General features: G+C 48.5%; 2 protein-coding genes across 4 annotated transcripts in view; one reads left to right on the top strand and one right to left on the bottom strand.

The window, feature by feature from the left end:
* The window catches only part of DNAAF8 (dynein axonemal assembly factor 8), a 92,279-nt gene extending 87,740 nt beyond the window's left edge, over nucleotides 1–4,539 (bottom strand). The window contains exons 1-2 of the mRNA XM_076350588.1: nucleotides 4,485–4,539; nucleotides 2,582–2,735 (exon numbers count right to left, since the gene is read on the bottom strand). Coding sequence (XP_076206703.1) covers nucleotides 2,582–2,722 — 141 coding nt within the window. The 5' untranslated portion in view covers nucleotides 2,723–2,735; nucleotides 4,485–4,539. The remainder of the gene's footprint in view (nucleotides 1–2,581; nucleotides 2,736–4,484) is intronic.
* A 370-nt stretch (nucleotides 4,540–4,909) lies between these two features.
* On the top strand, nucleotides 4,910–23,238 carry ANKS3 (ankyrin repeat and sterile alpha motif domain containing 3). Of its 3 annotated transcripts, XM_076350604.1 has the most exons (18): nucleotides 4,910–4,938; nucleotides 8,773–8,873; nucleotides 9,020–9,195; nucleotides 9,544–9,742; nucleotides 9,950–10,071; nucleotides 10,803–10,884; nucleotides 11,572–11,707; nucleotides 12,023–12,181; nucleotides 13,315–13,440; nucleotides 14,371–14,486; nucleotides 15,363–15,530; nucleotides 16,060–16,184; nucleotides 16,452–16,593; nucleotides 17,200–17,372; nucleotides 18,642–18,757; nucleotides 19,664–19,747; nucleotides 20,262–20,356; nucleotides 20,607–23,238. In XM_076350604.1, the coding sequence occupies exons 3-17, from the start codon at nucleotides 9,026–9,028 to the stop codon at nucleotides 20,342–20,344; spliced, it is 2,001 nt and encodes a 666-aa protein (XP_076206719.1). In that variant the 5' UTR covers nucleotides 4,910–4,938; nucleotides 8,773–8,873; nucleotides 9,020–9,025; the 3' UTR covers nucleotides 20,345–20,356; nucleotides 20,607–23,238. The 3 variants fall into 3 exon arrangements, with proteins under 3 accessions (XP_076206719.1, XP_076206716.1, XP_076206717.1); XM_076350601.1 differs by lacking the exons at nucleotides 4,910–4,938; nucleotides 19,664–19,747; nucleotides 20,262–20,356; nucleotides 20,607–23,238 and adding an exon at nucleotides 18,396–18,551 and having other exon boundaries at nucleotides 8,811–8,873; nucleotides 18,642–18,706; XM_076350602.1 differs by lacking the exons at nucleotides 4,910–4,938; nucleotides 8,773–8,873; nucleotides 9,020–9,195 and having other exon boundaries at nucleotides 9,731–9,742; nucleotides 9,954–10,071.
* The last annotated feature ends 1,132 nt before the right edge of the window (nucleotides 23,239–24,370 follow it).

Genomic DNA, 24,370 nt, shown 5'->3' with positions numbered 1-24,370 from the left:
GCAGTCTGATAGGCCAACACTCAGCAATCTAGGCTGTGTTACATGGCCTAACATTTGAGCAAGCTATAGTTGTAAAAAAACCATGTAAAACATTCAATTACCATGGAGGTTGATGACTAACATCCCTCTGAGCAAAGCGATGACAAGAGCAGGCAAGTTCTCTAACTCCCAAGTGATTCTTTGTACTACCTCATTCACCATCACAGAATAGCAAAAGCAGGGCTGCTCCCTAAGGAAAGGGGAGCTGGGCAGGGAAGCACGTAACTGGAAAGGCAAGGGCCTCACCAGCCAAAGTCCAGCCCCACAGTACCTAAGAGGAGCAAGCAGGACAGACCAGAGGTAGCGACCAGGTTGGGTCAAGAATCCAGATCATAAGGCAATATTGTGGTGATAAGGCAGGTCAGAGATCAAGCCCGAAAGTCAATTCACAGGTGATAAGCCTGGATCAAGCAGGACCACAGCTAGAAACCAGTACTCCTCCAACATAGCTCAGACAAAGAGTTAAGGCCCAGAGCTGAGCTTAAATAGAGCTGCTGGGCGTGTGGGTGGGAGCCCCAGCTGAGGCTGGGCAGGGCCATGAAGGCTTATTGTTGCAATCAGGACCCTGACATTCACTATTCAGAATGCAAAGCAGTATCTATATTTGGTTGGACAGAGTTTAAATAGCTTTGAAAATCTCTTTTCTGAACATAAGATATGCATTCTTTTCTGAACATAAGATTGCATATGATGAATCCTTATGCATAGACACCAAAGTGAGATTAAGCACCTCCTCAGCAGTCAGGACACAGATTTCCTGCTTGTCCCTTTGTTTTGCAAGTGTACATTTTTCAGTAACTCACACTTCAGAGAATTCTGTCTGGTGTAATTAATTTTTCTTAACATGAAGCAAACTGCAACAGAACTTCTTTCCTCTTAATAAATTGCATATCAGGGTAATGAAAGTACTTCAGGGCATAAAACACATTTTTCAGTGCCCTTTGAATGCAGGAGCACAGCCCGCTGAGGTTACAGATCTCAAATGCATAAACGTATCGTCACACAAGTGGAAACCGCTCGGACAAAGGTGCAGCACTGAAACTGCAGGCTCAGCAGGCTACTGTTTCACATTAAGCAGGAGAGGGATTATACAACCAGATCTTTTGAATGCAAATTAAGGGTAGCATATTAAGTGCCAAATAGATTGCCTCAGTTCCTTCAGCAGGAAATTTTTTCCACATGTAATAGAAACAGAGAATTTGGAGATTGTTTGTAAGTAAAAAAAAAAGTTCAACATGATTTATAGAATGGTATTTGGCACCAAAGTACAAAGCTATCTCTCTGTCTTAACCTTATTGTACACTTATATAACAAGAATGCCTAAAAATAACTTCTGAGTGTTGGGCCTTAATCTATACTATATAGACACATATTAAAAAGCAACGGTCATTTTAAGTAACTGAAACAGAATGTAGATAGAGGGGAACTGAGAAACAGTGAGGCAATAGAACTTGTCCAAAATGTTAGTGATAGAGCCAGGTGCAGAAAACAAGTCATGGAATCCGTATCAACACTTTATCCACTAGATCACACTGCTTCTGATGACTGATTAATAATAAGTAATAAATACCCCATGGAGGCATTTCTGGCTCCTTCACTGCTCACAAGACTCCCTTTGTATCATTAAGGGCCACACTAAGTTAGAATAAAATACATCCTTCAAGTGTTCAAAAATACTCTTTCAAGTTTATACATGTTTGAAAAGTAACAAAATATTCTGATTTGGGCAAAAGGCCACTAATAATTGAGTCTTGAGACACATTATCACCTTGGAAAAGTCAAAGCCAGAGCTAGCATCTTGGACTAGAGAGGCAGGCACTTTTATTATTTCCACCAGATTGTTGCTGTCCTGTGAACAGAGTTCTTCAGCAGCCAACAACATCTATCAACCTTATGCTTTATATTAAAAGGTTAGTGGCATTATGCTTCTTTGCAGGTAGAATTGAAGCACAAAAAGGCAACATGGCTGGCGGAGAACTACAGGTGGGGAAAAAAGCAGAATCCAGGATTGAAATATCTGCCAAATGCTTTTTCCAGTGGACCACAAAGTCTTCAGGAATATCACTTTCCTGTGATCCTCATACATGGAAAAACATACTAGCAGGCCTCCTGTATGGCAAGTACATTATTGGAATGAATAGCATAATACTCTCAAGCATAAAACCTTATCATTTTAAATCTGCAGTATGCTTCTTTCATACTGTATTTTTGACTGAACAAACTAAGAAGAAATGCGGGCTCATTCTGCAAGATGCCCACTACCCTCCCCTTCCCAACCTAGGAATACTCATCATCTGGAAAAATCAGTCCCATATTCAAGTTCCAAAGAATACAGCGAGAGGAGATGGCAATTACACTCTGACAATTAGAGATAATCCAGAAGGCTGTGGATTAATGCGCAGTGTTACAATGGTCAGAACAAGTAGCCCATCTAGGATACCATACTCGCTACTCAGAAATGCCTGGCTAAGGTGACCTTCTCTTGCTTTTGAGAGATTTTTCTAAAACACAGTGAGAAAGAAAGGCAGGTTCCAGTGCTTACTGTGTCAGAGTCCAGAGATGGGAGCTGATCTTTCACTGCAGCGAGTATGGCTCCCCATTGAAATGTTCTGTTACACTGAACAGGAGTTGCAGGAGGCTCAGATGGATGCTCTGTATCCTCACTTTGCCCTCGTGAGGCCATTCGAACGGCTTCCCTTCAATCAAATGAAAGATGAGCTTAAGTACACCTCACGAAAGAACACAAGGGATAACATCAGTACAAAGCCAGAACAAAGCATATGCATTCAGGGTCAGCATAATTCTCAGCACTCCCAGGGTTTTCACTGTCAGCAGTGAACGATAAAATCTGCATTTTTGGAGTCGTTCCTTCCCACCTGAGTTCAGAGGGCTGAGAGCTTTCTGCCCTGCACACCATATACACCCATAATTGGGGCCACATGAGGGGCAGCTTAGCCCTTAATTTCTAAAGCATTTTTGGGATTCTTAGCCAGACTGACTTGTAACTGTGTTCTCAGAAAAGCACGTTCTCACTGCCTGCAGGGAGAGGGAAGGTACGCAGTGAAGGCAAGGCCGACACCTCTGCTCTCAGCTGGTCTTTTCTCCCCTTTCCTAGTTGTCTCACGTTCTGCTCCTCACTGCTCAAATGATAGATAAAATGATTTATGTTTGCTTTTTTTTTTACTGGATATGTATAAAAATAGTTGAGAGTAGGCACGCTTTGGGATTTTGACCTCTCAAAGTGTTTATAAAGTGTACTCTTTCCTCATGTTTTCCTTGACATGCATGAGGAGTAGAGACAACACAGTAGGGACTACGGCTGTAGTGACAAGTTAGATAATTAATCCTCATGGAAGACCTTTGCTTTTTAAATTTTATGCTACAATTGCATGGTTTCCTGAGGAATCAAATGTGAGAGTAAATAATTTCTGTTTGGCAAGAAAGATTAAGAGATTTGTGACTGTATGTTGTTCAGTACTGAAATAACTGTTCATATGATTCAACTGTCACTATTATTTGCATTGGCACTGACCGACAACACTCCTCTGAAGTTTCACATGAAGTGAAACTCATCTCATGCCCTAGGAAGTTTACAACTTGCAAAGTGCCTTTGCAAATACTTCATATCCCATATCCATACAGTGGCAGCTTTGTTCATGCGAGACAACCCCTGAATCTGATTTAGGTAAAGTGGAGGGAAATCCCCAAGGCTGGAGTACTATGCTCTGACAGGAAGCAGAAGTTGCCAAGGGCAAGAAGAGCTCCATGGGGATAAAAACAAACTGCCTACTGTGGCTTCCTCTGCCAACTTGGGAGAAGGTCAGTCCCCCAAGGTTAAGGATATTATACTGGATCTGACTTATCAGTCATCTAATCCAGCATCTTCTCTGGGAGCAAGCAATACTCTATGTTTAACACAAAGTGCAGACTTGTTAGCTATAACACAACAGGCGCTTGCTGGAGAGCTTGGGCCGACTGAGACGTGAAATCCTGAGCTTCTCCGTGTCACTAGAACTGACATTTCCTGTCACGTCCACCTCGGGAGCCTCGCTGCCTGGGCGCGATGGCAACGAGGGAGCAGCCAGGAAGACGAAGGCAAGGGCGGGAAACACACCTTCGCTTCGGGGCGGTATTCACGGGCACGCAGCCCGCCGCAGAGCAGGGGATGAGCTAACCCCTGCCCTCAGCACTCGTCACGCCACACCGATGGGTTTCGGGACCCGCAGTGCGAGGCGGACGCCCCGAGGGAACCCGCCGGTGGCGTTCCCCGACAGCCACCAAAATGGCGGCCAGGGCGGCGCACGCGCAGCTGCGCCAGCGCCCCCGTCGCCCTGGCAACGCGGCCAGAGGCTGCCCGCGCTCCCGGCCCGCCGTCCCGGTGCCGCTCCCCGCCGCGGGCCCCCCCCTCCCCTGAGCCGCCCCTTCCCCTCACTCACAGCACCCACCCGGGCGCCTCCGAGCCCCCTCCCGCCTCAGCCCCGGCCTGGGGTCCTGGCAACGGGGTAAAGCGAACCGACGTGACTTATAAGATGAAGAAAAAAACAGGAGGGGCCGGTCAGCCCCAACGCAGCTCTGAGACCTCCGCGATCGTCGCTCCGCCCGCTCGTATCACTTCTGCTACTCTTTATTTTCCCCCGTACCTCAGCCACCGGCTCGGGTCCGCCCCGCCTGCTAGAACCGCCCGCCCTCCCGCGGAGCCCGAATCTCATTGGCTGGCCTTCGCTCCGCCTCCTCGCAGAGGCACCTTCTATTGGTCCGGCGCCGCAAGGGGCGGAGCCTTCCTTTCCACCGCGGAGGCTCTTGGGATTTGTAGTCTGGAGGCTCGGCCGGGCGGCGGGTTCCCAGCATTCTTTGCGCGGGCGGGGCGGCTTCCGATAGCGGAGCTCACCGGGTGTGCAGGTGAGGGCCGGTGGCGGTTCTCCGGTGACTGTGGGGAGGGCCGGCTTGGGCGTAGCCGCCTATGGGGCCGTCCCCAGGCGGTCGCCGGTCTCGGCGGGCTCATGGCCGGAGGGGTTCCGGTCCGCTAGCTGAGGTCTACCGGCCCCGCGGCGGGGTAGGCCGGGGCACCCCAGCGGCGCGGGCTCCGCGCCGCTGGGGTGCCCCGGCCTACCCCGCCGCGGGGCCGAGACCGAGTTCCTAGGAGGGCCTCGGGGGAACTGTGGCCCAGTGAGGTGCAGGGATAACGTGTCTGGAAACCGTTTTGCTGTGAGACTTCTGGTAACAACCGCGTAGTTACTGGTTTGACAGCCACAACCGGGCTTGTGCCTCTTCAGGCGCATCGCTGGGCGACTGGAGCCTGCCCGGCACCGAGCCCCAGGGGCTGTGGTGTCTGGCTGCCTTGGAGTGCTGCACCTTGCCTGGCATAGCCCCTGTCCTGGGAAATGCGCTCCCTAATGTGGCTGTAAAGTGCTTTTGTGCCTCTTATCTTGTCTTTTTGGGAGCGTATTATGTGCTTTAACGTGCCTGAGAGTGCCAGGCTCGTGGTATGGATGAAGAGCTTGGTGTCTTTTCAACAGGCGTGCGTAGGATTGAACCTAGGTGTTGCAGGTCCTCAGCTGGATGGAGCTCGTGCTGCAGGAATACTTTCTCTCGCACACCACTGTCCTGTGAAACCTGATGCGGTTCCTACAGCTGTAGCGCGTGTGCCCATCTCTGGTCAGTCAGCAGACAACAGTAGTGTGAAGATGAGGTGTTCTGGCTCTGGGAGTGCTTGTTGTTCTGACTGAGCTGGTGACAACTCTTTGTACCTATACAAGGATGTAACAAGGCTTCTTATTTCCTCCAGTAGGTTGTTGCTGAATTTAGTGGAGATAGAACTAAGTCAGGAGCAGAAGTGAAGCATGTTATCAGCTTGATGGCTCAGTTGGAAACTCCAGCAACCTCCACGCTTGTGCTGTCTTGGGTGTCTTGTGGGACAGAAGGACTGTATGGATGTTACCTGTGCTTGTGGAAGAGGGTGTGAGAGAATGAATTTAGCAGAGCCAATGCAGCTTAATGGTGCCTGATGAGTGGTGATTAATGAGCAGTGTTGGTTTTGTTCTGCGTTGGGGACTGGTTGCCTCAGTTGCTTCTCAAATTGCCTCCCATTTATTTTAGTATGGTTATTCTGCCACTCTTCCATCTACCGTCTCTTGTTCCTTAGGCTTATCCTCCAAAAAGGTATACTAAGGTGCTTTTTGCTGCAGTTTTCATATTAAGTTTTTATGGTGTATTTCTTTTTTTCTGCCTTCTGGTTTTTCTCATCTGCTCAGACAGCAAACTCTCTGAATCCAGGACAGTGTGGTGTTTGCTACCTGCTCTGAGTCTCAGCACGGTAGAGTTCTGATCCTGATAAATAGCTAGGTGTTGATGTAGTAAATATAACTAATAATAACAGCCTCATGGGGCTGAGGAATGTCTCTAACAAATGTTAAATTAATTGCTCTGCCCCAAAGCAAGAGAACAGCCTGTAAATGTTCAGGACGTCTTTTTCTAGCTTATTCTTAGCAACCGAATCGCTGCTGGTAATCCATCTCAGTACCCTTGTTTTCACTTTTACAAGGATTTTTGTGGTCTTTAACCAAAATCTACCATGCTACAACTTAAGACTGTTATGTCCTGTCATGTTCACCATGGCCACAAGGAACAGATTATTTCTTTTGTCCTCTCTGCAGCAAACATTTATGTATTTGAAAGCTGTTATCACATGTCCCCTCCAGGCATCTTCTCTTTAGGCCAGACAACTCTGATTTCATTTCACCCAGTCTTTTCATTTCAGTCCTTAGGGCTCTGATCACTTTTATTGTTCTCCTGTAGATTCTGTTCAGCTGCCTCCTGTTATTTTCTCAGGTGCTTACACAGCTGACATCATGCTCCAGTTCAGGCTGGGGTGAAATCTCAGAGTTTAAAAAAAACAAAAACAAACCACAACGAAAAAACCCACAAAGACCTAGGCAGTTAGAGCACAGTGCAGGTGGTAGGAATGAGGCTGAGTCTCTTGAATATTCTGGAGTCAAGCATAACCTTTCTGTCATGTCAACATTGCCCTGTTGACTGTGGATCAACTTGCTAAAGTTGTGTTGGTAACTAGTACCTGATGTGGGGCTGATTCTGACAAAGACCAAACATCCGTGGTTTTTTTATAGTTAAGGTATCCAATTAACAAGGAGGTCTGCAGAGAGAATGGAGAGTTTCACTTTCATCTGAATGCTTCTACAAACTGTCCTGGATTTTGCCTCCTTCAACTAACTGTGAACATGCCTCTTTGCCTTCCGGGGGCAGCTTTAATCTGTTGTAGTGAGAAATGCTCCTACTTTTCCCCCCTTATGATCCACTTAAATCCACTTATATCTCCTTGTATTTTGACGGTGAAGTGTTCAGGTCTTTCATTTGTGTTCTGCCCTGCATATTCTTGCCTGAGGCCTCTGGGTTGCCAGTGTAATACAAATTGCTGCTATTACGTAAAATAGGTGCTTTTGCAGATATCTTAAGAAAGGAATCATTTATTACCAGCACACGCTGATTAGGTAGAATGGGTGGTGCTTTTGCAGTCTTAACAAACTGAAGAAGGAGGAGTGGGGAGGAAAAAGCAAGGTGTGGGAGAAAGGATCCAGATGGGGAGTGAAGAGGTAGGAATTAAAGGTGTTTTGCTTATGTTGTAAGAAAAGGGGCTGGTGCTTGCAAGACAAAGACTCCCAATTCTTTAGAAAATACAAGTACGGTTTTGAAATGTTGCAGCTGAGGCAATCTAAAGAGTAACTGCTGCTGAAAAGCATGTTCCTGCTCCCTTTTATTCTTCACCAATGCCAAATCTGACATTTGCACGACCCCAGAATGAATCAGTCTGAGGAATTAAATTGGCAAGAAATTATCAGGAAAAAGAAAGAATACTTTACGTTGGCTTAGCTGCCCGACATGATATGTAGTGGGACCGGGCAAACCCCAGAAGTGCTGCATGGTGGGTGGTGAGACTACAAGGAGGGGAAAGCGCTTCCCATTGGATTGACTTGGGTGTAGCCTGAAACTGCAGCTGAAGACCTCAGATGATAGATGCAGCTGCGTCGAGCAGCTTTTTATGAAGTGCCAAGCAAGAACACTCTCCTGTGAGTGGTTAAAATGATTAATATGCAATTGCTCCCTAAGGCTAGGGATGGGAAATAAACCTTTCAGACAGTCATGAAACTGTACGAGCTTTGTAATTAAGTTACAGTCTGCAGGACGGTGGACATGCTCAGATAATGAATGGGCAGGTGCACTGCTGCTCGAAGTGTTTCAGCAATTTCCAAGATTCACAGAGACAGGACTGGGCTGCTTCTGAAGTGCTGAAACAATAAGTGGTAGAAACAACCTACTTACAACCTGATGACACAATGAAGTGTGCACCCGATTCAAGTGATATTAACTACTTTTGAGAGCAGCGGACAGTTGTCATTATTCATGACCATGTCTTAATTTAAGCAGGGCCATCCTGTAATAGAAGACAGATGGAGGAAGAGCAGGAACATCTGACACATGAATTCTTAATTCTCTCTCCGAATTATAAAACACACAGACCAAGAACTACAATCTTTTGTATAACACTAAGCATGCTGTCAGCACTTAAATAGGTGTTTAGTCTTCTCTTGACGAGGGTATCCAAAGCTGCCTTAGGCATATTTTGATTAGAAGGGGAGGAAAGAAAGCCAGTGCCTCTGAAGTCTTAAAATGAGATTTGAAAGATGTTTTTTTTAGCATTATTGGCTTTTATTTTTCCAGTGTATTCAAATCCCAGAGTCCACTGCAGCAAGAAAGAACTGCCAGCAAAAACTCCTCAGCAAGTCTTATTGCTTCAGGCTAAGGAGGCGATCAAAGTAGAGGTAGGAATTTGAAACGCTGTACCTCTGAGATGACGTCACCTTCCAAGCCCATGGCACCTTGGAGCTGTAGCGCCGATGGGTGTTGCCATGTTCTATAGAAAATGGAGAGCAGCAGCTAAAAGTTCTGCTTTGCTTTGGTTACTCAGGGTGGGATGTCGGAGCTGAGTGACGAAGCCAGTGAGTCGGAGCTGCTGAGCCGCAGCCTTTCCATGTGGCACGGGGTCGGTCAGATGATCTGTCGGGAAGAGCTGGACGTTCCCCTGGACTTGCACACGGCCTCCTCCGTCGGCCAGTATGAAGTGGTGCAGGAGTGTATTCAGCGGTAAGGAGGGGCTGGGGGGGGCACAGGTCTATGGTTACTGCCAGTTATGTTTTTTCACCGGCTGCTATACAGGTCAATCTAACGTTGCAACGGGGGCGCATCACTGGAACTCCCGAAGTGTTCTTAAGCACAAGGTTTCAAGGGAAAAGTCTGTTGATAAAAATTATCTCCTTAGTGATTTGGTGGAAGTTGTTCTTGAGCTAATAGGAATTCCCATGCAGGCTTCAGTGCTAGAATTTTTTTCAGCTTTCTTTCAATACAGTGATGGTAGCAAGCAGCTGCAGAAACCTACTGTGATCTACAGCTCCAGGACGGTAGGTCAGCTGAATTCTTTTCTCTGTTATTTAGTGGAGATCTGGATTTAAATAAGAGGAATTGTGGTGGCTGGACTCCACTGATGTATGCCTCCTACATTGGCCACGACACCATTGTGCACCTGCTGCTGGAAGCGGGAGTGAATGTGAACATCCCAACGCCAGAAGGGCAGACGCCGCTCATGCTGGCCTCCAGCTGTGGAAATGAAAGTGTTGCTTACTTTCTTCTACAGGTGTGTATCCCATAATAAATAGGTAAAGCCACACTACATGGTTTAAATTCTCCACCAGTTGCAACCAAAGTGTGCAATTTATGTTCTGTTGCGAGTTCAGCTTCCTGACAGGGATTTAAACTCTCTTGGTATCACAGTGCAGAGGGGCAGTGGCTAAGAGACCCAGCAGAGGGGGTGCAGTAAAGAACATTCTCTGTTCTCTTGAAGCAAGGCGCAGAGCTGGAGATGAAGGACATTCATGGTTGGACTGCCTTATTTCACTGCACCAGCGCCGGACATCAGCAGATGGTCAAGTTCTTACTGGACAATGGAGCAAATGCCAACTGCAAGTAAGGAGGAATCGTGTCATTTCATTTCTCAAAAGATATTTCAGATATGGAAGCAGCAGTTGGCTTATGAACGCATTCGAACATGGACAGGGAGAAGATGCCTGCTTTTGTCTTTCCTCCTGTACCTTAGAAAGTATGGCACGCTATTAGCTAATGCAAGGACAGGTGACCTGCGAACTGAACCGTGAAGTCTGCCCACGTTGTCACTGTTTATTTAACTAAGATCGAGAGAAATTAGATTTACTACTTGTTTAATTATGGGCTAAACTCTGAAAGCAAGCAGGTGCAACGCCTTCTGAACTCAAGTGCGCTTTGCAAGTCTTTCTATTGAATTTTCTGTGTACTTGGAGTTCAGTTTGTTTTTCTGAAGTGCGCAGTGCATTCCTGTGCCTTGGGAACTGCCTGTACATTTATGCATATTGAATTGCCTGAGGTCAACAAGAGGTCCTTGCTTTGTTAGCTCCTGCAAAATTGATTTTGCTACTGGAAGGCAGATGTGTAACTGGAAGAGTAATCTGTTGCTGTGCAGCCAATAGAGTAACACTTAGTGAATCTCCACTGGGGGTTTTACTGAGATAGACCAGAGTGCAGTAGAACAGCCAACACATGGTACAGTTTGTGATCAGCTGAGGGTAGAGGCTAGCGATGCCCTATTAGGGTATGGCGAAAACTGCAGCATATTTCAGTTTTGATTATGATAGTCCATGTGTGCGTGTTTGTTCTCTCTCTAGGGAGCCTGTGTATGGATATACGCCTCTGATGGAAGCAGCCGCTTCTGGCCATGAGATAATTGTTCAGTACCTTCTCAATCACGTAAGTGTCTAGACAGTTCTCTGTAAAGCTGGAAATCTGTGGTTCCAGCCCTTAGAGAGGAAGAACCACAAGTTCGACACCGGACTTTTACAGTGTTATGTTTGATCCTTGATGACGGTCACCTCTGAAGTCCCAGACTTCCAGGACTGTTCTCAAAGTATCTGCTTTCTGAAGGCTAGTGCTCTGATTTTGCACTGGCCTTGCACGAATTGGGGTGATGTCTAACTGTCCAGATTTAACTGAATAATGACTGAATTAGAAAACAGATAGTGCAGTAATCTCCATATTGTTTATGGGCTTGCACGCTTGGGCTAGTGAGCATCTTCCACCTCCAAAAGCTTATGAGCATGCATGTCTCTTGATGTTAAACAATTCGTTTTTAATATCCCATTTAACTGGTCCAGCTTACTTCCAGAAGGAGGCAGCAATGGAAAACACTTTTCAGATAAAACAAACTAGGTCCCCGTGGTAATGCACAAGAGCCATATTCCTGGGCTACTTGGCATTCAGGGACTGGAGAGACTGTGGATAGGGCAACAAGGTATTAGTGGAGCTTGAACTGTCTGTCAGAGGTGAGGCTGTATTTCTGATGGGCTTGGAGGAACTAAGACAATTCTTTGGCTCCCTTGAATTTTTGTATACAGTGCCCTCTGCTATGTACATTTTAAAGATGATTTTCTTCTATAGGGGGTAAAGGCAGATGTCAGAGATAACACTGGAGCCACAGCACGGACACTGGCCATGAAGTATGGACATACGAAGATTGTGGGGCTGATAGATTTGCATGCAGCCCCAGTGCCCAAGGTCTTCTGCAGGGGTCCAGGTAACAGAGATGTTTTACCTTGTTCATTTTAAGATAGAACCTGAAGAGAGGTGCTTGATATTTTGAAAGTATGTTACTACGTGTATGGGGTAGTACTAGCTGGTCTGTCCTGGAAATTCCAGCATTTCTGAGGATGGAAGAGGCATATGGATCCAACAATTTTTTGTCTGCTGGCCCTTTTCTGACCTGGTTAAACTGTTTCACCCTCCCTCTTTTAACATTTCCTTTTTATTTCCACTGCGTTTATAGGACCAGTAGCAAATAAAGTAGGTAAATGAATTACTATGCTGCTAACAATCTTTGTTTGAACTACAGGAAAATATGAAGAGCTGAGTTCCTCAGATGAATCGTGTTCTGCTCCCCAGAGACAGAGACCTGTTCGTAGGACCAAGGGTCCTAGCATCCACGATGGGCCCCAGGCTTTGGCTAAGATAACAGCAGTTGGAATCGGAGGAAAGAAGCAGTCTCGCTATGGTAAGAATAGTTAGAAGCCTAATTGAGAGTCCTTTGAGGTCTCTCAAATGCTATGCAGCTATTTCTGTGCCAACATTTTTTTTCCTTTGATTTGGGATTCATGTGTGGCTTGTACCGAAACAAAGATAGCGAACACCACCGTACACAGCTATCCAATCTCTGGTTTAAAAAGAAAACCCCTTGAACTCTTGTCAGGGCTGGATATTGATGAGTGGAACAAATACTTCTCTTACCTCAATTACTGTTCCCTCTTGAGAACAGTCCAGCTTCCCTTTTTGAGGTAGGCTCAAAAGTTTGAGAACCCTTCTCAAGCTGACGACGGAGGAAGTGGTTACACAGGCCAAGAAATCATTGATCATGAACGTGAGCTCGCTGCTGCTAGACCTGTCAGTTTTGTCTTCCCTGATGCTTGAAATACTACTTAAAAATGAGATTATAAAACCCTTGCAATAGGCCAAGAGAAAGATCATCCCAGTTCAGACATCAACCCCTGGATGCAGCGGTTTGAGTTTTGTTTTCTTGTGCGCGTGTCATAGCCATAGGTATTTCTCAGGCTGATTACCTAGTTGTCTAGAATAGCCAAGAATATGGACTTAAAAGCATGTTCAAAGTTTGGTTCATTCTCTTAATACAGATACATACTATCCCACAGGCAGTGGCTGTATTGAAATGATACCGTCAGCTTCTGAAACAATAGTGGGATGCTACTAGCGTGTTAACACAGATGCAGAGGGGTTGGCTTTACAGGGTGTGCTTGGCTGGGGATGGGACATAGCTGGCACCCTGATCTCTTAAGCAGATGTTTTTTCCCTTTGATTTGGGTATGAAGAGGAGAGGAAATGCTGAAAGCTGCTATTTAAAGTGCATCTCTGCTATGAGGCTGTTTCCTCTGACTTTTTTTCGGTGCAACCACTTAAATCAAGTACAGCTGATGTGTGTTTGTGTGAGGGAGGCTGTAGACATATGCATTTCTCAGGGTCCCTTCTAAAAAGCACACAGAAAAACTGCTAGTTGAGAAAACAGTCTCTTCTTTTGATTATTTTCAAATCCCTGAGTGGTCACTTTTCCTGCTGGAGCCTCCCTGGTAACTTGCATCCTGATCTTTATTGGTTCTCCCTTCCTCTTGCACACAGAGCAGGTCCCTCCTCAGGGCTACGTTACCTTCAATGATGATGGCAGCTGTGAAGCAGACGATATCCGGAACCGGGACGTTACCTCTCCAATTAATGAGCAGGATGTGGAGAGCAGCAGCAGCAGGGGTAAGTCACTGTCTCAGAAAATAGTCTGGCTTGCAATGCACACCTGGATGTGAGACCAACCCCTTGGTTTGCATGTTCCTTTCCCACTAAGATGTTGAGGATTGGAGTATCTCTCATGAGGAAAGGCTGAGAGAGCTGGGATGGTTTAGCCTACAGAAGAGAAAGCTCAGTAGGGATCTCATCAATTTGTACAAATAATCTGAAGGGAGGGTGTAAAGAAGATGGAACAAGGCTGTTTTCAGTGGTGGCCAGTGACAGGACAAGAGGCAATGAGCGCAAACTGAAAGACAGGAGGTTCCCTCTGAACATAAGGAAATGCTTTTTTTTCTTTTTATTTTATTTAAATACTGTGAGGGTGACTGCACACTGGGGCAGGGTGTCAGAGGTTGTGGAGTCTCCATCCTTGGATGTGCTCCTGGACATGGTCCTGGGCAACCTGCTGTAGGTGACCCTGTTTGAGCAGGGGTTTGGACAAGATGACCTCCAGAGGTCCCTTCCAACCTCACCACTCTGTGAAGCAGCACAAAGGAAGGATCTACGGGCAGTTCCTAAATTAATAAAGGATAGCGTGGCTCTGCATTGGCTCTGGGCTGAAGGAAAGGCCTTTCCTGAACTTTACTAATGGGAGTGCAGGCTTGGTAGTAATAACCCACTTTTCCACCCCATAACCAAGAGCCTCACAGAAACACACACACTCAGCCTTCCTGCTCTCTGTGGTACTAAACAGACTTGGAGAAAGATTAGTGCCTGGGATCAGACGTGATATTTCTGTCAGAATCGTCTTGTGTCATGAGTGCTGCATATGAACCCTTGCTCTGGGTTTCTCCTTCCTTTACACCTCCAGCAGGTTTTGCTGGTAATTGTGTAGCAAAACCAGCACTGAGTGCAAGGAAGCTGAACCTCAAACTCTTTTTTCATATTCCTTTCCAGAGGATAATGTTTTCTTCACCAACAACTTAGCAACCGTCAGGAGCAGCAGCAGCAGCAGTGAATGCCTGACCAAAGCCCTGGGGGTCAGCAGTGAAGGCTCCTTGGAAAGTAATGAGGTGGGGTTTTTAATTTTCCTTTCTCTGCCTTCAGCTTGACCAGTGCTGTCACCCTTCCACAGCCTGCTATGGCTCTACCTCCACAGGAGGCTGTAGTACCAGGCTGGGTGAGGAAAGGTAGTATTACAGGGACAAGAAAACCAATTTCCATATTTGAAGATTATGGATTGGCTTGTTTGATCTCTGGCTAGTAGCCAACTCTCAGAGCACATTCACTCTAGAACAGGTGGTTGGTGGCTAGTCAGTAATTTTTAGGTTCTCTCCAGCTTCTGAACTCTTTGCAGACTTCTAGCTAGGCGGTGGTCAAGAAAGGATGTGACTTGCTAGAGCTGGGTCAGTCCTTGAGCTTGGCGAGATAGCAGGCAGTATAGTAAGATTTAGAGAAGCACAGCAGTGCTGTATTGGCATTTCTGAAGTACAGAAAGGGGAAGAGGTTGGAGGTTACTCAGTGGTTCAAGTCACAGCTCACATGGTTCAAGACGTAGCTCTGGGGCTGATGTACAGAAGGGTGATATAGCTGAACGTGAGCAAAAGTCCTCTATCTTGAGGAGCTTCTCACAGGTGGAATCTCAGTGCGTTGTATTGGTTCAGGGAGGATTCAGCATTGCTCTTTGCTCTGGCATGTTGCTTCCTAAGCTGGGATTGCAAGAGCCTCATACCATTCCATGGTAGCAAGCTGCCATCTTGGGAGTGACCTGACTCAGCCCTTCCTAATAAAGGCTTTGTTGGTCTTTGTTGCCTGTGTTTGTGGACCACGACCTGGATTTAGAGCTTGGGACTTGGAGGAGTCTGCGCTTGTTAGCTACAGTGATCCTGGCATCTTCGCATGATCATCCTTGGCCTTTACATTTTGTGGGTTTTTTCTTTCTTTTTCAGGATTCTGACCATGCAAACAGTCCCCCAAGTCGGAAACAAGCCAAGAGCTTTAAGATCAAGAATCGCTACAGCAACAGTGATAGCCACTGGACCCACTGCCCAGGGAAAACTGGGGGCTCTAATCAGCACCTAATCCTTCCTGAGCCCCCTGCCTATACAGGGCCCCAGGTAACTATGCACAGAAAGTTGTCTCTGAAGTAATGCAGACCACGTCACTGTATCAAGCTTGGGAGGCTTTTCCAAGGTTGCCTAAGCTGCTTTCTTGGCCTTCTCAGATAAAAGGGAGGTTGTCACCAAAACACCTTTGATTCCAAACCTCTGCCCAAACTTAAATGCTTGTGAAACAGCAATTTCTTGTACAAAGAACCGTCTGCTTAGGTGTTGCTCTTGCTTGGAGGGGTATTCTAGACTCTCAGGCCTGTGGGTGTGCTACCAAACATGGCTGTGGTGGGGGCTAGGGTAGATGTTGGTGTGTCTGTCTTCTCCGCATTTGTTACAAGAGGCAATGGCTGCAGCAGACAGGCCAGTCCTGTTGTGTGACGACGAAGAAGGGCAGTTAACCAGGGGGAGTCATGATTGCTGCTAGAACCCAGGAAGGCATAACAGCAACATGAGGAAGCAGGTGCTTACGATGAAGAGGCATGGCAATGCTTCTGTTTGTGAGGGTATAAATAAGTTTGTTTTGGATGGGCTGCAGGACCTGGCAACGTTCCTTGAGCAGATTGGGTGCCTGAAGTATCTGCAAGTGTTTGAGGAGCAAGATGTCGACCTCCGGATCTTCCTGACCCTCACAGAGAGTGATCTGAAGGAAATAGGCATCACGTGAGTGTCTGTAATGTAGTTCTTATCTTTCCCCTTACAAACCATGCACGCAACCTGGTCCGGAAAGTTTAGCTAGTGAGTGCTTTTCTGTTCTGGCTGTCTCCCACGCAATTTTGACATCCCCTAGTTCTTGGCTGCAACAGGCTCCTGTTTTTGGAGGTGCCTTGGAGGACCCAGGAGGCTGCAGAGGTCCTCATGGCATCCCTTTGGGCCTAGGGACAGACGACGCAGTGTTTGGTCCCTGACAGTTTGCCATTCTCCCACCAGTCTGTTTGGACCCAAGAGGAAGATGACTTCTGCCATTGCCCGATGGCACAGCAACGCTCGGCCACCCAGTGATGCCCTGGAGCTGGCCTATGCAGATCGGCTGGAGGCTGAGATGCAGGAATTGGCCATTCAGCTGCACAAGGTAAGAAGTCTGCCACGAGCTGCTCAATGCCTTATCACACTGCAGTAGGTGATCAGTAGCATATTTTTATGTTGTGCCTCTAATGGCCTGGGATAAAGGAAAAGACATAACTTTCAGTGGACGCGCTTGGTGTCAAGTAGATCAGGTAACACCGTGAGTGCAGCTTATCCACTCCTCATCATCTGTGCTCCATGCTTGTGAAGCCTTTATGTCTCTATTTCCCATCCACCTGCGAACTAAAAGGGCGAGTGGGAGGAATTGAATACCCACTCTTTTTCAGTAGTGTTATTTTTATGGTGAAGTTGTGCAGCCATTAGTGAACAGACTTCTGTTGATTTGGGAAATTGGGCCTACTGAGTATCTTTGCAAATGGAGAGGAAGCGGGAATTGTAACTGTGGGGCAGGTCTTGGTGTGGAGAGAAACTGTGTTCGGTGTACAAGCCTTATCCAGCTTCCTTTCCCGCTGGGTTGGGCACACTTTTGCAGGAACCCTCGGGCTGTCTGAGCCATTAAAATAGCAGGGACCCCAGGAACGTGTCAGAGCAGGCACATACGAGAGTGATGTACAGTACTCCCAGCCTAATCCTCTGTTCTGCTCTGCTGTAGAGGTGTGAAGAGGTGGAGGTGATGAAGGGCCAGGTGTGCCAGGAGCAGAAGCTGCGTGCAGTGGCCGAGAGCTGTTTGATGGAGCGGGATGAGACCTGGAATGCTATCCAGTGCCAGCTCAGAGAGGCGCAGGCCATCACCAAGGATGCTGGAGTCCTACTGGATCAGATCAAGTAAGTCACTCCCAGGAAATGGCACTGAGGCTACTAGGAAACGGGATTTGGGCTGTACAGAGATCATGGGTCACATTGGCAGTCTTACAGGTGATGCTTAGGGTAAGGCAGGAGAGCTCACCAGACATCTGAACCCATTTTGGATCCTGCCTGACTTTCTCTAGTAGAAAGCCACAGCCATGTGAGCAGATGCGAAGCCTTGATCAGATGCGCGAGCTATAAATGGCCTGACTTTTCAGAGATGCTGAGTGCTCCTGTTTCAACTAGAAGGTGAAGGCACTCAGTTCCTTTGGAACCAAAAGGCTAAGTGCTTTCTTTGTGCTCACATGAGACCCAGTGACCAGAGTATAACTTGGTGATGGGGTGAACGCAGGAAAGAGTTTCTAACTTCCAAACCATATGAAAGGACTTGCAACGTCTAGCCCTGCCTAGTGGAGAATACTTTTCTTGCAACTCTGACACCTAACAGAAAAACCTGCCCTGTTCATTCACACCACTGCCTCTGAGTTCTGTCTTCCCCCACCTCCTAATATACCTTTGCCTTTGTGGTGCTTTTCTCCCTGCCCCAGTTGGACTCCTGTCATGGGTCCTGTTCTGTCCGCTGATAGAACAGACACGTCCTTGAAGGTGGCGTTAATCCTACTGCTATAGTTCCTGGCCCAACAGGGAATGGGGCCTGCTCACTGCCAAGCCAGGGTGAACTGGGATTGGCTTCCAGAAGGACAGCAGAGCAATACTCCCAGCTGCCAGGGGCAGAGCACTTGTCTTTTCCCCCTGACTGAGATGCTGAGGCTGTCTGGTAGAAGGGCCCTGTCATGCTCTGAGGACACACTGTTTGAACTGGTGGTGTGATGATGTTAGCCAGAGAACTCTCTTGCTTTAACCTGTTGCCTGTCCTGAGGTAGCTTCATTTGCCCATTAGAAACCTTGGATCAGGCTTGATTCTCATATAAACCAGGCGCAGCCCCTGGCTTGGGCTTTCTACTGCTCACCCTGCCCCCTCCTTCTCTTCTCCCCCCGCAGCTCCTCTGTGGACAGGGGCAGAGATTGCTGTGGAGATGGGGCACAGTGGAGAGCGCCCCGAGCTTTGTCTGGGGCACGTCTTCCTCTTCCTGGGAAGGAACAAGGAGCAGTTTGTAACCCAGGGCGTTAGATGCGGTCCCTCGGCACCCCAAGCAGGTACTTGCAGGATGTAGGAGTGCACAGACCGGCATGTTGTTCCAAGAAGTGTCCCTGCGCGCTTCTGATGGGCTTTGTCTTGTTTGGCAGATCCTGTCAAGCAGAGCTGTCCTCCCGGCTAACCCAAGAGCAGGCAGTCAGCAGAGTGCTGGACGCAAAGGTGCAGCTGGGAACCAGTGAGAGCAGGCGGCCTGGTGAGCGTCCGGGTAAGGAACAGCTTATCAAACTACACAAATGGGTGCAAGGAGTGGGTAAACAGCAGGACACCCCAGAGCAAGCCACATGCTTGTCTTTCATTGCTGAAAGGATGAAGTTAGAAGTGATTTGGAAACAGATGAGCAGCCAAACCCTTAAATTTAATGTAAAAATTCTTGCTCAGGGAAAGCATTTAAAGCACTTGGGGCGTTTGGACTTTAACTGCAGCAGAGTTTCTCAGCTGCAGTTGCAGGAGCAAGTCGGAAGTTTTGGGGTCTGGCAGGTGTTTGTGGCTAAAAATGCAAGGCTGTAGCACAGGCACCCAGTGGCAGCCCTGCTTCACTGGCCTGTGGCTTACCCTTCCTATGCTGGCAGCCTGTGGGCACCTCGGGTGTGTTACCGCACTGTGCAGTAGAGCGAGGTCTGAATCAGAAGCCATGGTTGGTTCCCTAACCCAGTCTGGGGGATTGTGCTGTTCGGTCCGTGGGGCAAACTGCTGTACACGGCTGGGCAGGCTTGGCCCACCAGCTCCTTGTCACGAGGAGTTAGCAAATGATCCTGCTGCCCGTGACGTGCTTCCAGAGATGTGCTCTTTGCTGTTCGTGTCTTAAAAGTGAGACAAGTAGAGATCCTGTTGATTTCTGTCCATTACACTTAATCTCTTTGAGATTCTCTTAATATATAACCCAGCCAGTATTAAAAAAAAAAAATAAATAAATTCCTAAGTGGTAGAATTGCCAGAAAAACCCCTCGGTTTGTCACAGGCAGTTCCAGCTCTCTTCACACGTGACACAGGACCCCTAACTGGAACCGCTTTGGGTATGGATGCTTCACAGCAACACCAAACCCTTGTCTGTCTCTGCTGTGTCACAGAAAGCGTGCAGATTGATTAAATGTGTGGTTCCTCTTTCTTGCAGTGCTGGAAGGATGGCCACCTTCCTTGAAGTCTCTGAGCTTGCCTGAGCTGTCAGCTGTCCTAGAAGAGCGTGTGGGAGAAATGGGTAAGGTGGGGGAGGACTCTGGCCACATGGAGCGACCGTTGTGCTGGAGGGGAGGCATGGCTGGGCAGGTTTTTGATGATTTGGCAGTGGTAGGTTGGAGGGACCTAACAGTCCCTCCTCATTCAGGGAAGTCTGCAGGCTCTGAAGTTGGTGCTGGCATTTTCTTGCACTTAATCTCACTGCCGATCTTGGGCTCTGCCTCATCCTCTGCTGACAGGTCTGGGCTGAGAGAAGGGGGTACGTGTCCCCCCCCGCAACTCTTCTGCTCAGTGGTCAGAGCTGCTTGTGAAGTGGTTCCCAAAGCCTGTGGCCTGTTCTCCTGATGACAGGAGCTTATCCCAGCAGCAGGCAGTCAGAGAGCAGAGACACTCCTGTTTTCAGGGCACTGGAAGCTGCGGGGAAGAAGGCAGCACGGAGGCAGGAAAACAGTGGCTGACGGCAGACTGCAGCCTGGTCTTTACCGCTTGCTGGCCTATTGCTAACACTGATTTTTTTCCTTTTGGTTTGCCCTTAGGAAAAGCTCTGCAGACTGTGACTCAAAACCTCCAAAGGCTCCAGGCCCCGGGGCAGAGCGGGCAGAGCTGGCTAGAGCCATAACAAAGCAGGAGGGTGAGTGGGAACTAATGACAGCCACAGAGGGCTGTGGCATTGAGGGGGACATCATTCCTCGCAGCAAGTAACAGCCATCTGCTGCTTGTGCCCAGTGCTCGCTCATAGCCTGCACGCTGAGGCTCTACTCTAACTAGTCCTTATGTGCCCTCTGTTTGGTTTTCCCTTTGGAAAATCCTTAGTCCCCTTCTCCCTCTGCCCCATTGAAAGGGTGACTGTCCTTTTTTTTTTTCTTCCTGTTTTTTTCCAGGAATACTGACGTCGGGTGACTGTTCCACCCGGAAGCTGAGTGTGCCTGGGAGAATGAGCGCGAGGGCCGTGCTGGCAGCACCGCAGCTCTGCTGGGAGTGCCACAGCAGCTGGTGGATGCGTGGAAGAAGGTCTCAGCCATCAGAGAACGTGCCTGGGAGAACGAGGGACAGCAGAAGACAACAACCCAGCAGCTCTTTGGGCCTGACTCTTGTCTGGGTTCCCAGGATCATTGTTGTTCATACCAAAAGGTTAGGTTAAGAGGAGAAGCACTGAGCCCAAAAAGTTTTTCTGCCTTAAGCTTCCTGCAGCCCTTGTCATTCAGGGCTGTGTGGTGGTAGAAAGCTGACAGTTACCCACAGCAATCAATTATCCTGTTCCACGTCCTACCTCCCCAAGGCCTCTGACGCTTGCCCTGGCCCCTTCCATGCCATGTGGATTGCTCAGGAGCTGACCCAGAAAATGTATCTGAGGCAATAAGGAAGGCAGGTTTGTTGTGGATGGGTAAAGTGAGTAGAGTTTGTAATGTTTGGTTCGTTGAGCTGCAGTGAAACTCATGCAGCCCTAATCTCTAGCAGGAATGTCTGCTCTACTGCCATCCCAAGTCTGTGCTTCAAAACCTCTCCCTCCAACCAGCCCACCCTGGTTCGGTTCAGATTCTTGGCCCCCCTCAGGGGTTGTTTGTGATCATGTTATTCAGTCCCAAAGAACTCGTTTTTGTGGTAAATGCTTTACAGCAGAGACTTGCAGGCTGGTTTGTCAGTGCCAAGATCCCAACACTGACAGTGGTTGCGAGGCAGATGTTCCCCTGGAAGGACATGAGAGAGAAGGAAGAGCTCGAGACTGTTCAGTCTCCTGTGCCTCTGGCAGGCAGCAGACTGCCAAGGCAGGCAGAACAAGAACTGAGGGATAGATCTCTCCCACGTGGGAGATGGGCAAAAGAAATCACGTCCCAGATGTAGCTGCGGTGCAAAGCTTTGGTCCTCAACCACTGCCTGCCTTTGGTTTCTGGGCTTTAGTGTTTGGAAATAGTCCTGCCAAGGCATTCTGGTGTGGGCGGTGTGGGTCTTTTCAAAGGGCAGACAAATGGTGCAGGAAGAGGCTGCCTCCCCAGAGAGACTGCTCCATCTCTTGGAGCTGGGCGGGCAGCCACAAGGGCTCTGGTGACAGTTGCGTTGATGTAAAATGATTGCCAGTGACGTTCTGTTCCTGTGTATTGCTGAGTCCTGAGGGGGAAAAAAAACCCAAACAACAAAACCTGAAGTCTGTGAGCAATGGCCTTGATGAGTCTGGAAGAGTGTTCTCTTTGCTGGGAAGGGGAAGAAACTGTGTGTTCCTTCCGGTTTTAATTTTTTGGACCTTGATCACAGATGCCAAAATACAAAAATCCATTTGGGCTCCATCCTTTGAGCTAGACGCCCCTTCTGATCAGCTGCTCTGGGACCACTTAGGCAGGCTTGAAAGCTAGTCTGCGTTTGGTAAAGGTAACGTCTAGTTTGACTGTCCCACTGAACGGGTGTATCTGTGCTTCCGGGGGACGGTCCTGGGGCAGCGAGGCAGGTATGGCCCACTCTGATGTGAATCTGCCCTGCTGGCAGCCTGTATGTCCTTGGCAGCGTGCTCAGCCGTGGGGTGCTGCTTTCTACTCGTGTTTAACTCTCTTAAACTTAACATGGCACCCTATTTTTTCATCTTTAGGAAATGGCGTGGGTGTATGCACGTGGGCGTCTGGTGCTAGCTGCGCAGCAGGCAGTGGGACAAGGCTGCAGGAGATTTCACCCTGAAGAATTAGTTTTGGTGAGGTGGAGCCAGTTCTCCTAAGGCAGCGTCCCTGAAGCTTCTCAGAGTATTGAGGCTGTGCTGGGAAGAGTATTTTGGGCTTTGTCCTTCATTCCCTGTTGCTGGAGGAATGGTGGGGAGTGCCAAGGCAGGTTGCGCTGCCCTCTCCCTAGCCTTGGCGGTGTTTCTGGCTGCACTAGTACAGTGTTGTCAGTGCTGTGAAGCACTTGGAAGCCCAGGCTTGAATTTAAGGCATAATGTCTGTGGGGAAAGGGGAAAAGTTTTCATAGAAGCAAAAAAAAAAAAAAAACCAAACACCCCAAAAACCCAAGCGAAAGGGCCTGGGAGCATCTGGAGAGCAAGGGCAGCCCTGGCTCAGCAATGCCTTCAGCGCTGGGTAGGCTGTGCGGGAAAGCGGGTGGCTGGAAGGAGGGACTACGCAGACTTGGGGCTGGCTTTGCTGGGTCATAGGGTGGAAGAAAGGGGTTTTGGGGATAAGATGGTACGTCCAATAGATCGTAACGCTTGGGGGCCTGGGAAAAAAGGGGTAGGGTGAGATGCAGCAGTGTACGTATGAAGGAAAAGGAGAGCCCCACAGAAAAGGTGCTGCAGGAGCCCAGCTGTAAAGGCTTAAAGGGGTGCTAGAGTAGCCCAAGGGGGGACACCAGGAAGGAGACTTTATAGAATGGTGTTTACCTGAGGAGGCAATCCCTTAAATGGAGGACTTTAAACAGCATACATTGCTGAAAGGGTTGCTGTGCAGGCAGCAGGGAGTCTGGTCCTACCCTAAGGCAGGCTGTCCAAATAAAATAGTATTTGCTGACTTGGATAAAATAATAAAAACTGAAAACCTGTTTCTGGTGTGTGGGTTTCTCTGGAGGGAGCTGGGGTTGTTGAATCGTGAATGACCTCGCTGATTGATTTCAGGACAATCGGGAATACATACAGTGCATTCCAGCTCCCTCTCCCAGGTGGTCGCATGCTGAGGGGTCTGGGGCTGCCTTATCCGCAGCTTCCCAGCCCTGCCTGGCTCCTGTCGGAGGTGACGCCCTTGTAGCACTAGCTGGGTGGTTGATGTGGGAACTCATGGGGTCAGGCAGCGCCAGAGCTGCAGAGGAAGGGCATGCATAGGTAACAAAGCATGTGCTCCTCTGAGGGCTCGGCTCTCTCCTTCCTGGCTGGGGATTGCCACTTTTGCCCCCAAAAGGTCCCAGTTGCGTGACAAAAGTTGTCTCTGCACTAATTCAGAAATGAGTTTAGGCCTTGTTGAGTTGTGTGCTGGTACTTTCCTCTCGGGATGAAGTACTGATCTTGTGCCCAGCTCTGGTCTGAGCCCGTTGTGAACTCTTGGTGTGACTGTGCTCTCCTAAACCTTCAGCCAGCCTCTGATCTGTCACTAGAGACAGGCGCTCCAGAGGACAGCATTCAGCAGCTATCACAAAAAGTTTTAAATAGGGCAACATAAAAATCTCTTTCCGGTCAAAACTAAAGCTCTTGGTGTATCTCAACACAAATTAAGCTGAGTTGGGGTTTAGACTGGTGGGAGTGGAGCAGAGTCACTCTCGGATCCCTGCCGTGTCCTACAGCGGCAGTGGGCCAGTGTGCACAGCCAGGGCTTTCTGTCTCCATACCCAGTTTTGAAACTGCCAGGGGAGAACTGGAAACGGCTCCCCTCTCACGCTGTGATTCAAGGTCCTTGGTGGCGAGAACTGTTACTTGTCTTTTCTCAGCTCCGTCTTGCACACAGCAGCACTTCAGGGAGCGCCTGGAAGCACAGGACGCACCGAGTCATCAGGGAGACTACCTTGGATCTCGAGAAGAGGGCCAGCTTTCTCCTCCCGAGGCAGCGTGGCCTCTTACAGCATCAGCTCCTGTAGCAGTGCCCCAAGCACACACACCGGTGCTGGGCTGCTGGAGCTTGCGGCACCCGGCAAAGAAGCAGAGGAGAATCCAGACAGCAATCCAACTCCTGTCCAGGAGAAACTA

This window comes from Aptenodytes patagonicus, chromosome 13 (assembly GCF_965638725.1).
Source record: "Aptenodytes patagonicus chromosome 13, bAptPat1.pri.cur, whole genome shotgun sequence".
NCBI classification, from domain to species: domain Eukaryota; kingdom Metazoa; phylum Chordata; class Aves; order Sphenisciformes; family Spheniscidae; genus Aptenodytes; species Aptenodytes patagonicus.
This window is presented reverse-complemented; position numbering and strand designations above follow the sequence as displayed.

Excerpts from the sequence above, each read along its gene's own strand:
- ANKS3 (XM_076350604.1), top strand. The coding sequence starts at position 9,026 with ATGTCGGAGCTGAGTGACGAAGCCAGTGAGTCGGAGCTGCTGAGCCGC. Across the intron at positions 10,885-11,571 it reads TTCAGTACCTTCTCAATCAC|GGGGTAAAGGCAGATGTCAG; the intron begins GTAAGTGTCTAG and ends TTTCTTCTATAG. Across the intron at positions 16,594-17,199 it reads TGGCCATTCAGCTGCACAAG|AGGTGTGAAGAGGTGGAGGT; the intron begins GTAAGAAGTCTG and ends GCTCTGCTGTAG.